General features: G+C 47.5%; 1 protein-coding gene across 4 annotated transcripts in view; it reads left to right on the forward strand.

The window, feature by feature from the left end:
• Positions 1-8461, forward strand: part of GLRA1 (glycine receptor alpha 1) — a 79896-nt gene extending 71435 nt beyond the window's left edge. The window contains exons 8-9 of one of the 4 annotated variants that reach the window (XM_040975836.1): positions 1970-2116; positions 7979-8461. In XM_040975836.1, the coding sequence (XP_040831770.1) occupies positions 1970-2116; positions 7979-8290 (459 nt within the window). In that variant the 3' untranslated portion in view covers positions 8291-8461. The remainder of the gene's footprint in view (positions 1-1969; positions 2117-7978) is intronic. The other 3 variants (XM_040975846.1, XM_040975855.1, XM_040975864.1) reach the window with 3 other exon arrangements.
• The last annotated feature ends 4870 nt before the right edge of the window (positions 8462-13331 follow it).

The raw sequence follows: 13331 nt of genomic DNA on the forward strand, positions 1-13331 counted from the left end.
CTGTTGCTGAGACTCAGCTGCTATTTTTAAATACATGCTCATGAGATTCCTATAAGCCTTCAGTAATTAGCGGATTGCTGAAAAAATTGACTCTGACCATTTTTAACACTGTTCTCATTGATTTTCTGGAAGGGATTTTTTTTTCTGGCAATTCTTTAAAAAAAATAGATTTATTCTTACTTGAAAGGCAGATTTTCAGAGATGAAGATATATAGAGAGAGAAGCCTCCCCGTATCACCGCAGTGACCAGAGCTGAGCTGACCTGAAGCCAGGAGCCCTTCCAGGTATTCCACACAGATGCAGGAGCGTGAGGAGTTGGGCCATCCAGGCTATAAGCAAAAAGCTGGCTCAGGGCCCGGCAGCATAGCCTAGTGGCTAAAGTCCTTGCCTTGAATGCACCGGGATCCCATATGGGCACTGGTTCTAATCCTGGCAACTCCACTTCCCTTCCACCTCCCTGCTTGTGGCCTGGGAAAGTAGTCGATGATGGTCCAAAGCCTTGGGACCCTGCACCCACATGGCAGATCCAGAGGAGGTTCCTGACTCCTGGCTTTAGATTGGCTCAGCACCCACCGTTGTGGTCACTTGGGGTGTGAATCATTGGACAGAAGATCTTCCTCTCTGTATATCTGACTTTGCAATAAAAATAAATAAATCTTAAAGAAAAAAAAAAAAAACAGAAGCTGGTTCAGAAGTGCAGCAGCCAAGACATGAACAGCACCCAAATGGGAGGGCAGCATCATAGACGTAAGATTAGCCGGATGCATTTTCAGTCCTTCTTGTGCTGTAGTATTTTCACTGACATCTTCCATTCATTTTCTCTTAATTAAAAAATATTTATGTTTGGGAAGCAGAAAAACAGATGTCCCTGCCCACTGACTCACTCCCCAAATTGCTGTAGTAATTGGGACTGGGAGAGGCCAAAGCCAGGAGCCCAGAAGTCTAGCTGGGTCTTCCAGGAGGGTGACTTGAGCCATCACGGCCTGCCAGCTCCCAAAGTGTGCATTAGCAGGCAGCAGGAACAGACATGGGCCTGCAACCCGGGCCCTGCAGGTGGCATGTGAGTGTCCCCGGGGATGTCTTCAGTGCACCCAGATGCCCACTCCAACTCCATTCATTTTAAATGCACTCCTACCACACCTAGACACAGCTTCTGTCACAACAGTTGATATGCTCGATACACTGTCCTGCCTTTAATACCCTTAGTGGTCCTATATTCTGTTTCTTTCAGTACACTGTTGAGTCTTTCTCTGCTCTCTGCACTCTCCTCCCTGCTACCCTAGCAGAGAAGCAAAGAGAGGTGGGGGGAGATACTGAAGAGCAGAAAACAATACACCAGCCAAGCTTCATCCATCGCTCACCCCCGGGAAACACATCTAAGACCTTCAGAGGACACCAAAAATCCATACATAGCACTGCACACTACTTATGCTGTATTTTCCCCCATACATACCATAATTTCACAACTTCCAGAGACTTATGCTTGGTGTTAACTGTACCAACCTCAGTATCTGATTTTTCCCCCCTCCTTTCCTTATCAAGCCTAGAAACTTTGCTTTTTCAGTTAAACAAAGTGGCTTCTCTTTGGCATATCCAAATTGCCCACGATCAGTCTGAGTTGATAGAACAGGAGTCACCTGTGTTATGATAACACAACACAGATGTTTGATAACACAGGCATCATGACACCACAATCAACCTCATAATCAAGACTACGGACTAACAGCAGGTGGGTAGTGTATTCAGTGCAGACACGCTCAGCAGTAGGATGATTGACATCCCAGGCAGGATGGAAGCAGGACGGCACAGGATTTCATTGCGCTACCAAACTGCGTGTCATCAGAAACTTATGGGCTGTTTATCTGTGTCATCTTCCGGGTAATATTTGTGAACTGTGAGTGAAAGGCAGGAGGGGACGACTACATTTTACCCTCCTCTACTCTTGCTTCCCTACGTCTGCCCCCTGCAGGTGTCCTACGTGAAAGCCATCGACATTTGGATGGCAGTGTGCCTGCTCTTCGTGTTCTCGGCTCTGCTGGAATATGCCGCTGTCAACTTCGTGTCTCGGCAACACAAAGAGCTGCTCCGATTCCGCAGGAAGCGGCGGCATCACAAGGTAGGCCTCTGTCTGTGGGCGGAGGGCAGGTGGCAAGTGAATGAGATCTGGGGAGTCTTTGTGATGCTTGCTCCCCCCAACCTCCTTCTCAGTGGGTAAGGCAGGTGAGGAACTGACATGAAGATTCCTGGATGTCTTTGCTTTCCACCCAACAAACAGTAACATCCTCCAACTGTCACAGCAACACTACCGGTTATACCTAACAGCAGAACTAACGCAGGACTTGCTGATGGGTCAAGGTAATAACTACAAACCTAAAAAAACAGCAAGCTAGGAGATGTATGTTGATCGTTACTGCCAGGCTGCAGGACTGCAGGACTCAGGGAGGAACTACATCACGAGGAGTGGGATACTTAAGGTGAATGTCAGGTGTCCAGGCCTTGGTGTCCCGCCTCAAAAGAGAGATACCAAGCAAGACCCTCCATCCTCCCCCCAGCAGCCCGTGTTCTCTTCCCTTAGAAGGCAATGTATACAGAAACATCTGGAGAGCCAGGAGTGAAGAGTTATCAATATGTGTTAAGAGAAGTTGTGTTCCAACCAAAACTCTGCCCCCTGGGAAGTGTGTAGGCAGTTGAAGCCAAGTGGTCCACTGTCCTGGTCCACTTCCCCAGCATACCTCTCTCCCAGGGGATCAGAGGACCGACTTTCCTCATCTTCATGTCACCTCTGCCCTGCGCTCTCAGCACCCACCACACCAGCTGTTTTCTTAGTTCGTGAAGCACACATGCAGGAGGCCCTCAGTCACACCGTGGCTTGGGACTGTGGCCGTCGAGAGGCAGGCAGCCCAGTGGGGATCACAGGAGAGGATGCCATCTCTCCAGATGACACCAAACGCCTGTGGTATGCCAGGGAAGGCCTTCCCTTAATTCTTTCTAGTGGCATGTGAGGACAACCCAGAACCTGTCAGGTCACACCACAGACCTCTGATACAACGAGTTCCTACCAGCTCCAAATTGACCTAAAATAATGTCTGCACAGCTATAGGATGCTGTGACAAAGAGCTCTGCATCCTTAGCTTCCATCGGCACATGACTTCAAACAAACTTCCTTCCCGGCTCAGCTTCTCCCTCTGTAAAATGGAGCAAGTGAACATCATGCAGTGAGGAACAAATCAGGAGGTACCAAAGTAGCTGTAAGGTTTATTCCTGCCGCACAAGTGCCAAGGGCTAACATGACTGTATATCCACAGATCTCTATCGCCATGTTCCTTAGACACCAGAGATCTGACTCAGCTGCCGTTGCTGCTTTATCGCGGGGAGCGGTGGGGAGATGGCAGATGTCTCAAGGGGGCAGTGCCCTGCTGTATCTGCAGAAGAAACCCTCTAGCATGCAGCAACTATGGTAGGATGTCTGAAAAGGCCCTCATTTTTAGTCCTTCTACCAGGCCCATGAGATATTTAGCCTCTGCCTCCTAAAAGTAAGAAAATAGAATAGATCGACCTAGCTGTCTCTGGGATTTGTTTTTGCTTTGTTTTTTAAATAGTTATTTACTTCTTTATTGGAAAATCAGATACACAGAGAGAAAGAGATACAGGGAGAAAGATCGTCCATCTGCTGGTTCACCCCGTAAGTAGCCACAATGGCCAGAGCCAAGCCTATCTGAAACCAGGAGCCAGGAGCTTCTTCTGGGTCTGCCACATGGGTTCAGAGTCCCAAGATTTTGGGCTGTCATCCACTGCTTTCCCAGGCCACAAGCAGGGAGCTAGATGGGAAGTAGAACAGCCAGGATTAAAACCAGAACCCACATGGGATCCCAGCAGATGCAAGGCAAGGACTTTAGCCACTAGGCTATCATGCTAGGCTCCCCACTTTCTGTTTGTTTGTTTGTTTCCTCCTTTTTTCCCTAAAGACTATGCATTTTTCAGCTCCCTCTGCTAAAGTCATTTGTTGGAAACACTCATTTGGGAAGACCATATCCAGAATTCTCTGCTAGTATCAGGTTTTCTCCTGTTCATTGCACGACTCCCAGGAGGCACTATTTGCATAGACTAGAATGCGCAGGCAGCTCTGTGCAGATGTGTCCTCTGAGGGGCCTACGGATCTTCCAGAAGCAGTCACCATCCTTCCCAAACGCATGCCACTCTAGGTAAAGTGTGCACAAGGCCACTAAGCAGGCTGGATCAGATTCTCCTCTGTTTCTTCCTGGATGAGATGGGAGATCATCCTGTCCCCTCCTCCAGTGCACCCGGTGCCTACAGGGCAGAGCAGGTCCCCAGGAGCCCCAGGGACTGCCGGCACACGGGGAGAAGCACTCGAGCCTTGCGGCTTCTCCCACAATGTGACTTGTACACTGTCAGCATGCGTTCTTAGAGAGTCAGACGGAGTTTGACTCCGCCTTGACCTGGCCCCGTCCTGACCATTGCAGTCATTTGAGGGAAAGAAACCAGTGGACAGAAGATCTCTTTTTCTCGCTCCTTCTCCCCCCTCTACCTTTTAAGTATAAATCATGTTTAAAAACAAACAAACAAAAACTAATGTTTTTCCCAAGGCAGAATCAAAAACTAGAAGCCTAAAGATCAAAATTTGGAATGCAAATATCTTTAAGGTGGCCAGGCATGTTTTTAAAAACATGGCATAATGTGGCAACAGTTAAAAACCAAACTTCTGGTCACCACAGTTGGCCACATGGATTGCAGATTCCCAAATGGCTCTTGGTGTGCCAGCTCTGCCTTTAGCCAGGGAGAACTTGTTCCCCTGGGGTACCACAGCGTCTTCCAACCAGATACTGCTCAGGCTCAGCTCACCTCACCGCTCACATTTCTCCTAGTGTGAGTGTGTGTGTTAACGTGACCTCACCCAAGGCTCTGACATCTGTCCACAAGTTGGAATCCATGCAGCAGAGCTTCCTTGGGAGGCAGCCATTGCTGCTGTGGTGCACGCGCGCACACACACACACACACACACACACACACACACACACACACCAGGAAAACCCTGGGCTGCAGACACCCCTCGTCGGTAGGCCATTTGCAAAGGGGAACTGGAGCGGAGTGAAGCGGAATCACAGGTCTGTAATCCTGGCCAGGCTTCTCAATTCTCACCATCTTTCCATATGACCCTGTTTGTAACAGAAAGCTTCTAGTCCTTGAGTTCCCTGTCCAGCTTCATTAGGCAGATTGTAAGGAAACCTCAGGGAGGCCCAGACTTAGCAGGCACTCTAGAAACCTCCCAGGATTCCCCAAGACGCTACCAGGTTCCCCTGTACACCATCCCCAGGCTGCTCCAGATGCACTTGGGCATGTGGTTTCCGCCACCTGCTGGCGGTAGTAGGAATAGCGAGTCTTTTTCCTGCCAATCCTAGGAAATTTCTTTTTCCCCAGGCACAACATAGAATCGACCATCTTCTAGCCAGAGAGGGCCTGCAGGACACACCTCTACAATTTCCACTCCCCTATTTAATAGATGAGTGAGACAAAGATACATGCACTTAATTTTCTGCTTCCCCTGTATAACTAGGACCAAGTTTAAAAGTATATATATGCTATATACAAGCACCACAACCCCCTAACAAAGGCATATTTATATTAAAAGGCAACAGAATCAGACTCAAACTCCTTTGCAGATACTAGGTACAGGCATTTGGCCAAGTGCTCTCGCCTACACACCTTCTTGGCTTTGGCACAAACACTGCTCTTGCCCCCTTCGTAGGCACGTAGTTCTTGAGCATGCGTTCGCCACGCTGTATGTGCAGCACATCTCCTTTCTTCCAACACCTACAGATGAGGATGATGCCTTGAGCATTTCTCGTATAGCATACATCTCAACTCTTCCTGATGTCAGGAATACAACACCATTTAAACAAACCAAGACAGGGAGGGAGCAGAAGCTGGTGAAGACATACAGTAAATATTTACTGAAGCAATTGATATTTACCGAGTTTTCAGTGTATGCACCACAAACTACATTCATGGGCCCAGCGTGGTGGTCCAGCAGCTAAAATCCTCTCCTTGCACGCACCAGGATCCCATATGAGCACCGGTTCTAATCCCAGCGGCTCTGCTTCCCATCCAGCTCCCTGCTTGTGGCCTGGGAAAGCAGTTGAGGACGGCCCAGAGCCTTGGGACCCTGCACCCACATGGGAGACATGGAAGAAGCTCCTGGCTTTGGATCGGCTTGACTTTGGCCATTGTAGGCACTTGGGGAGTGAATCAGTGAACAGAAGATCTTTCTGTCTCTCCTCGTCTTTGCATATCTGACTTTCTAATAAAAATAAGTAAAATCTTTAAAAAAAAAAAAAAAGGAAACTACATTCATGTTCACTGTTAAGGAGGCAGCAAACAGGACAGATCTTGCTTCCTGAAGCTTAAAGTCTTAATAGAAAAACACATTAACCAAGGAATTACAATACAATATGATAAGGGCCTTTTCCAAGCAGGAGTCTTTTTTAAGATTTATTTTATTTTTATTGGAAAGTCAGATATACAGAGAGGAGGAGAGACAGAGAGGAAGATCTTCTGTCCACTGATTCACTCCTTAAGTAACCACAATGGCTGGAGCTGAGCTGAGCCAAAGCCAGGAGCCAGGAGCTTTTTCTAGGTCTCCCATATGGGTGAAGAATCTCAAGGCTTTGGGCCGTCCTTGACCGCTTTCCCAAGCCACAAGCAGGGAGCTGGATGGGAAGAGGGGTGACAGGACATGAACTGGTGCCCATATGGGATCCCGGCGTCTTCAAGGCGAGGACTTTAGTTGCTAGGCCATCACGCCAGGCCCAGGGTTAACGATCTTAATGAGCCCTGGGTAAATGGCAGCCTACTGACAGGTTCTAAGCAAAAGACACCCAGTAAGATCTGTGCTAGCACAGTGGGGCCGTGGGGCACACATGCTGGAGGCACTAGGTGACAAGTGGAGGGTGTCACAGGTGCACATGGTGGCCATCCTGTGGCCAAGTAGCCAAGATGGAGAGGTCTAGGTGGGCCCTATCCTGAGATCCTTACAGCAACAAGCAGAAGACAGGAATCCTAAAGTCTAGGAGGGTAGCATGAGCTGTTAGGACTCCTGATCCAACATCTGGCTCAGGACCACCTTACATCTCCCAAGGGAGGACACCAAAGCAGGGCATGATGAGAGCACTCAACTGTGCGTCCATGGTTCAGAGCATGACCTGGAAGCAGATGAACCAGGAAGACAAGGGCAGCTGTGATTCACACAGTGAACACAGTGTGTGGATGTGAGGGCATGCAAGAAAGAGAAGGGTGCAAGGAAGCAGAACAGGTGCAGAGCCAAAGGTGGCGAGTTGGGGGCGGGGAACGGGGGAACCCTGGAAGGTAAGTTGGACACCAGGAGTGAAAGTTCCTGGACCATTCTGTGTCGTGACAACTGCAGGAGGAACTGCCTCCCCCAGCTTGAAGCACAGCGGGGAGGCCTGGGCTGCTGCTTCGGCTCCTGTTCCTGCCTGGGTCATAGGGGAGGTGGGCAAGCGGGGCAGGAGGCAACAGAGGCAAAGCAGGGGATCTCTCCAAATTGTCGTCTGGATCCTAATCAAAATCTAGCAGAGAACCAAGCAGCCATGCGATTACAACCTCAGACTGTCCAAACAAACTTCTGAGGCAGTGGGGTGATCTATAAATCCCCACTCACAGGACAAAATGATGTTGAAAATAAAAAATAATACCAGCCCAGACGCCCACAGAAGAGAGTGACTTGCCTAACACAGCCAGCAAGTCTCCGGACTCTAGACCCACAGTCCTGTCCCCTGGTTTGCATCTGTTCCAGCAGGCAAGGGGCGCCCCCTCTAAAAGGCAGAACTCCCACACCCAGTCAAACAGCAGTCTGCCAGGCAGGGAGAATGGGACGGGCGCGGCCTGGGCCCCCCGGGGAGTGCCTTGCAGGGAGGGTGCCCAGCCCCTGTCTTATTTTAAGTAGAGCCCCATGTTGAATCTGTTCCAGGAGGATGAGGCTGGAGAGGGTCGCTTCAACTTTGCCTACGGGATGGGCCCTGCCTGTCTGCAAGCCAAGGACGGCATCTCGGTCAAAGGTGCCAACAACAACACCACCACCAACCCGCCTCCTGCGCCATCCAAGTCCCCCGAGGAGATGCGCAAACTCTTCATCCAGAGGGCCAAGAAGATCGACAAAATATCCCGCATCGGCTTCCCCATGGCCTTCCTCATCTTCAACATGTTCTACTGGATCATCTACAAGATCGTCCGCAGAGAGGACGTCCACAACCAGTGAAGGGTCTGCGAGGAGCTGGGGAGGGTCGGGACCGGGATGGGGGGAAGGGGAAATAGCACAGAAACCTGAGCCTAAAGGAGAGGAGAGGCGCAGCAGGAAGGGGCACAGGTGCACAGCTCTTTCTCTCTCGGCTACATGTGCAATAGCCAAAATGCAGCAATGCATGAATTTCAGAATGTGGCACTCACTATCTATTTAACCTCGGGTGGGCTGGCGGGAGGGAGGGGAGGGTGGGACTTTGCTAATCTAGGCACTGAGAGCTGGGAAGAAGGGGTGGTGAGGGTGGGTTCTCAGGGGGGCCTAACAGCTTTCAAAACGTTCAAGCCTTGGGCTGCGCAGTTTTGCCCGTTTGGAATGAGAGTGCAGTCTTCTCCCCAGAGCATAAGGAAAGCAATGTAATATATACGATATATATTCATGCTTAATATTAATGCAAAGCCACAAGAACAAGAGATCTATTTCTTAACCTATCAGCCTAGTAACTGCTTAAATTTTTCATGACACAGAAGTGATAGACAATTTTCTTTCCCAGAGTGGAAACGGTCACAGATAAGCTTGGTCAGGTGTGTGTCCCACACCACAGCCCCCCAAATGCCAACCCCTCTCTGCAGACTGGCCCAGGCAGACACATGCCATAAAGCCATCCTGCCTCTGTATGGCATGGGCACGGGAAGGACATTGGGGAAGGTGGCCAGAAGAGTGACTGCACAAATGGGGCACTTGAAAGGCCTAAGGATTGAGGACCAAGTTGACCCCACTCAGTCCTCAGGTCTCCAGGCTCACGATCACACCTGCCCCTCTCTGAGCCCTCTCGCTTCTGTGCTTCCACACCCACCACCAACAACCAGAAACGGCAACCATGGTTTTTCCCATAATATTGCCAATATGCAATCTTTTTTATGATTACTAAAAAAAAGTAATAATCTCAAGAAATAATATGCACATAGACTGAGTGTAAACCGATATACTTTTTGCAAATGTCTATTTTTTTGAGAGTTTCTTTGAAACTGCAAGTGGGTACATGTTGGGGAAGGTGGGGTGAGTGAGAAGAAATGCACTTATTTTACAGTGGTCTACAGAGTAAAGCTTTGGGGCTGCTGCAGACTGAGTATGTGTGAGTAGGGAGAGATAAAGCTGTTTAGAAAGTCTATTCATGATATTTTGACATTTCATATACATAGAAAATGTAAGAAGTTTGGGGGATGACCCCATTATATTTTTATAAGACTTCTTTTTCTTTTAGGTGCTTTGTTTAGCTTTAACGTTTAGGAAATTTAGACAAATGGTTCCCTTAACCTCCTGACTCTGAAGTGCCATGGTCCTAGAATAGCTAGGGCACTCCAGTAAAAAAGAAAAGGGTCTTGGAGATGAAGTGGGTTTAGGGGGAGAGGGAGTCCCACTAAAGGACATGGAAAGCCACAGCTGGGAGGGCTGCGGAGGGACGCACTGCTGTCTGAGCTCACTCCCAGCTTTGGCCCATGGCCGCAGCCCTGGGGTTCCATTTCTTTGCACTTTAGTGTCTTGGCTTTGGATCAGTTACAGGTAGCATGGTGAGAAGCAGTTTATTCTGAGGCTTAGACTCTCACTTGTGTCTCTATAGAGCATCTCCCAAGTGCACCAGGAAGGTGAGGGGAGCAATGTGAAGAGATGAGACCCTGGAAACCCAGGTTCTCAATGCCTAATGCACTTTGTCCTGAAGAACCTTCTCCCATTCCATGTGGCACAACAGCTAATGCCTGTGCAGGACCCAAGAAGCAGGCCAAGACAGAGACCTTGAGATCAGGTGAACAAAGTTCACTGTGCCGTCCAAAGAGGATTTGTCTCTAAGGCTTCAGTGATGACGCTGTTTACACACAGGTCCAAGTTCAATCAGCCCTTGCCTTCCCTTCTCTCGGCCTGCATGGACCAAAATGTTCCAAAAACTGTTTATCTCATGTTGTAAGAGAACCTGCATTATTTTTTTTTCTAAGACATTGTAAAGGATGGCCATCAAGTGAGTACGGATCTCTCATTAAAAAGCTTTTCCCTGTTACAAACACGTGTCCCAAGGAGGGAAAGTTAAAAAGAAGAACTTGAACAACTACTACCAGTTCATATTAGAATAACGGTCTTTGCACTGCTGTTAGCACTTTTAATTAGCACTATATTCACTTTATTTAATGGAGGAAAACACAACTCATTCTCCAGTGGGCTTTGGAGATTATTAGTCCTTTTTACTTAGCACTTTATTCAGTGAATATTATCTTATGGTTAAAAAATTTCATTTTCACCATACTTTAGTCATTACTAGACTAGGCAACAAGGCACCAGGCATTGATCAGAGACTAAAGGCAAATACCAATTGTTCTAAGATGTTCTGCCTCTGCTCAAATATGAAAATCTGCAATTCCTGACTGGCTTCTTATTGCAAAGGAATCCCTCAGACCAAGAAATCATGGGGCCACTATCCAACCTTGACTGAGTCCTTAAACTTCTGCCCTCATGCCACCACATCTGCCTGTAAGTTTCCTAGGGGCTGCCAGAGCTAGATGGCAGAAAACAATAAACAACAGAATCATCTTGAGACACACAGAGAAATGTCACTGAAATTTCGCTTTTACATAATCAGTGTCACTTGTGCAGAGTCCATGTGGGATGAAGGCATGACAGCAGTGAAAAGGACCTGAGCTTTATACTTGCCTTTAATATGCTCAGTGACCTTGCGGGAAGGAGTAAGCCTTAGCTTCTCTAGATAGCTAATGGGAGAGTGAGCTGGTATCCAAATTCCCTCCTAATTCTGACTGTGCTGTGAGTATATCCTATAGGCAGGCCACACAACCAAACATGCAATGTCACTTTGATTTCCCAACCCCCAGGTGGATGTGTGGTTGTAATTGCACAAATACTTGAACTCATACAATTCTTATTGGCTTTCTTGTTTGGACAACATGCAAATTCAGTTCTGCTTTAGCACCATTTTATCAGTGGTAGAAGATATCAATATTGAAATTCAAAATATCATTTTGAATTAGGAAGGATGTCCAAGAAGACATTATCAACCATGTATAATGTAGTAAGGATCTAGAAGTAAATTAATGAGTTTTATTATGATAGGAAATGAAAGATGATGATTTAGGTCGAATATTTTTTAAGATGACCCCCAATAAATAGGGCAAAATTTTCTTAATTTCCTCTTCAGTATGAACACAGGGCATATCGTGCCTTGGGGTTACAGATTCAAACTAGGCTGGTGGCTGAAAAGCTAGGTTAGCTGTAATGAATGCTTCATCATTTTCTAGCCTTTTGTGTTCAGACTAGTGTTTGTGCCTGGTGGGAGAAGTGGTCCATGGCATGGAGGAATTAGTGATGTTTCCCACTGCCAGAATGGCAGCTATTTCCAAGAGGCAAATGGAGCAGGTATCAGTTAAGTGGACATACAGTAATGGCAATAACCTTCCATCTAACTGTTTGTTCCTAGATCAGTGAAAATCGATGGCTCAGCTCTTCTGCCTTCTGATTCCTTCACACACCAGGAGTCCATTCTTAGCTAAGGCTGTAGAGAATAAACAGGGACAGGTGCGAACAGAAAGGATGTATGTATGTGTATATAAAGCATCTTGGATTTAGCTATTTTTAGTTTGAGTCCAGAAAAAAAAAAGAGGGCTGATATTTCACAATCAAATCATTTCTTCTAAATTGTTGGTAAGTAAGAAATGAGTCCCTCTCAGATGCTCACCAATATGTTCCAAGAGCTAGTGCTTTTTTTTTTTTCTTTCCCCATACAGGGGAGAAAAATAAATATGAAATTCAGTTACTTTCCTCCAAGGTACACATCTTTATGAGCATCATAAAGAGAGAGATGGTGTTTTGGAATACTCCATATTGGGTAGCAGAGGAGGTTAGAGCCCTGGCTACCCTGGTTCCATCACTGATAATAGTCTTCTGTGGAAATTAGATTCCTCAGTTAATTGCAACACCCTGGAATGGAAGGGGCTGTCATTATCTCTGTAATAACCGCCTCCCTGGTAGAAGCAGCTGGCAAGTGGAAGGCTTGCTGGTAGTACAGTCTGTGTCAGCTTTAGGACTGGGGTCAAGATCTGAGATTTGCAGCTCCTTTCCAGTCTGGCTGGAAGCCCAGTCAGGAACAATGACTCATTTCCCCATCCCCCAGCCCAGCGCCTCTGGAAGCCATGGTGTTTTGTTTATCCAACTAGCACTTTCTGCACACCCATACCCCAAATTTGAGAAGGCAGACAAGATCAGGTCTTCTCTGTGGGTTATTTCCTGGGCAGGCTAGGCAACGTGCACTGAGAGATTGATTGCTCAGGTCTGCCAAAAAGAGGGAAATAAACCTAAAATACATGGCAATACATGGCAAGCATTGTCCAAACTGGCAAGCAGGATGCATGTTATTAAAATGTAATTTTGCTTATTTTCCTCTACTAAGCCACTTCTCTCATAAACCAACTCCAGAAATTTCTATCTAAAAAAAATCTCATTTTTCTGGCACTTGTGTGAAGCCAGAACAAGAGCAAATGACCACAGAAGGAGGAACGAATGACACATTCCTTGCCTGAGCTGAGCCGGCCTGCTCTAGAGGACTGGTCGTGTCAGTATCGGGAAGATCATTTAAGAGGGCAAGGTTTTGGTTTCACAGTGCCTTGAAATCCCAATGTAGAGAACATCCATCAACAGGGTGGAATCCCTTGAAACACACAGCACTTTGCAGCATCCTTTAAAGGATGGCTCTCCTCATACCAGCTCTAAGAAAATCAAACCGGGTGATGCTTTCTGACTCTGCTGAGGACAAGAGCATCCTGCAGACATCTCCCCACGCCCAAGGAGCCGAGTATCTTGAAGGGCCACAGGCAATGCTGCCTCTGCCCAGATACCATCCTGCCGTCTGCCAAGGCTTTCTCAGGCTGGAGATAGACTTACTCCTCCGCAGGTGCCATCTCAGGCTGTCCTGATGGAACCATGTGGCTATTTACAGCAATAATGAAGGTGCTTTATCATTCTTTGGAACACTAAGATAAGCTCCAAAGGAAAAAATTCTTGCCCA

Source organism: Ochotona curzoniae, unplaced genomic scaffold, assembly GCF_017591425.1.
Source record: "Ochotona curzoniae isolate NIBS_2020 unplaced genomic scaffold, NIBS_Ocur_1.0 contig_1, whole genome shotgun sequence".
Lineage (NCBI taxonomy): Eukaryota > Metazoa > Chordata > Mammalia > Lagomorpha > Ochotonidae > Ochotona > Ochotona curzoniae.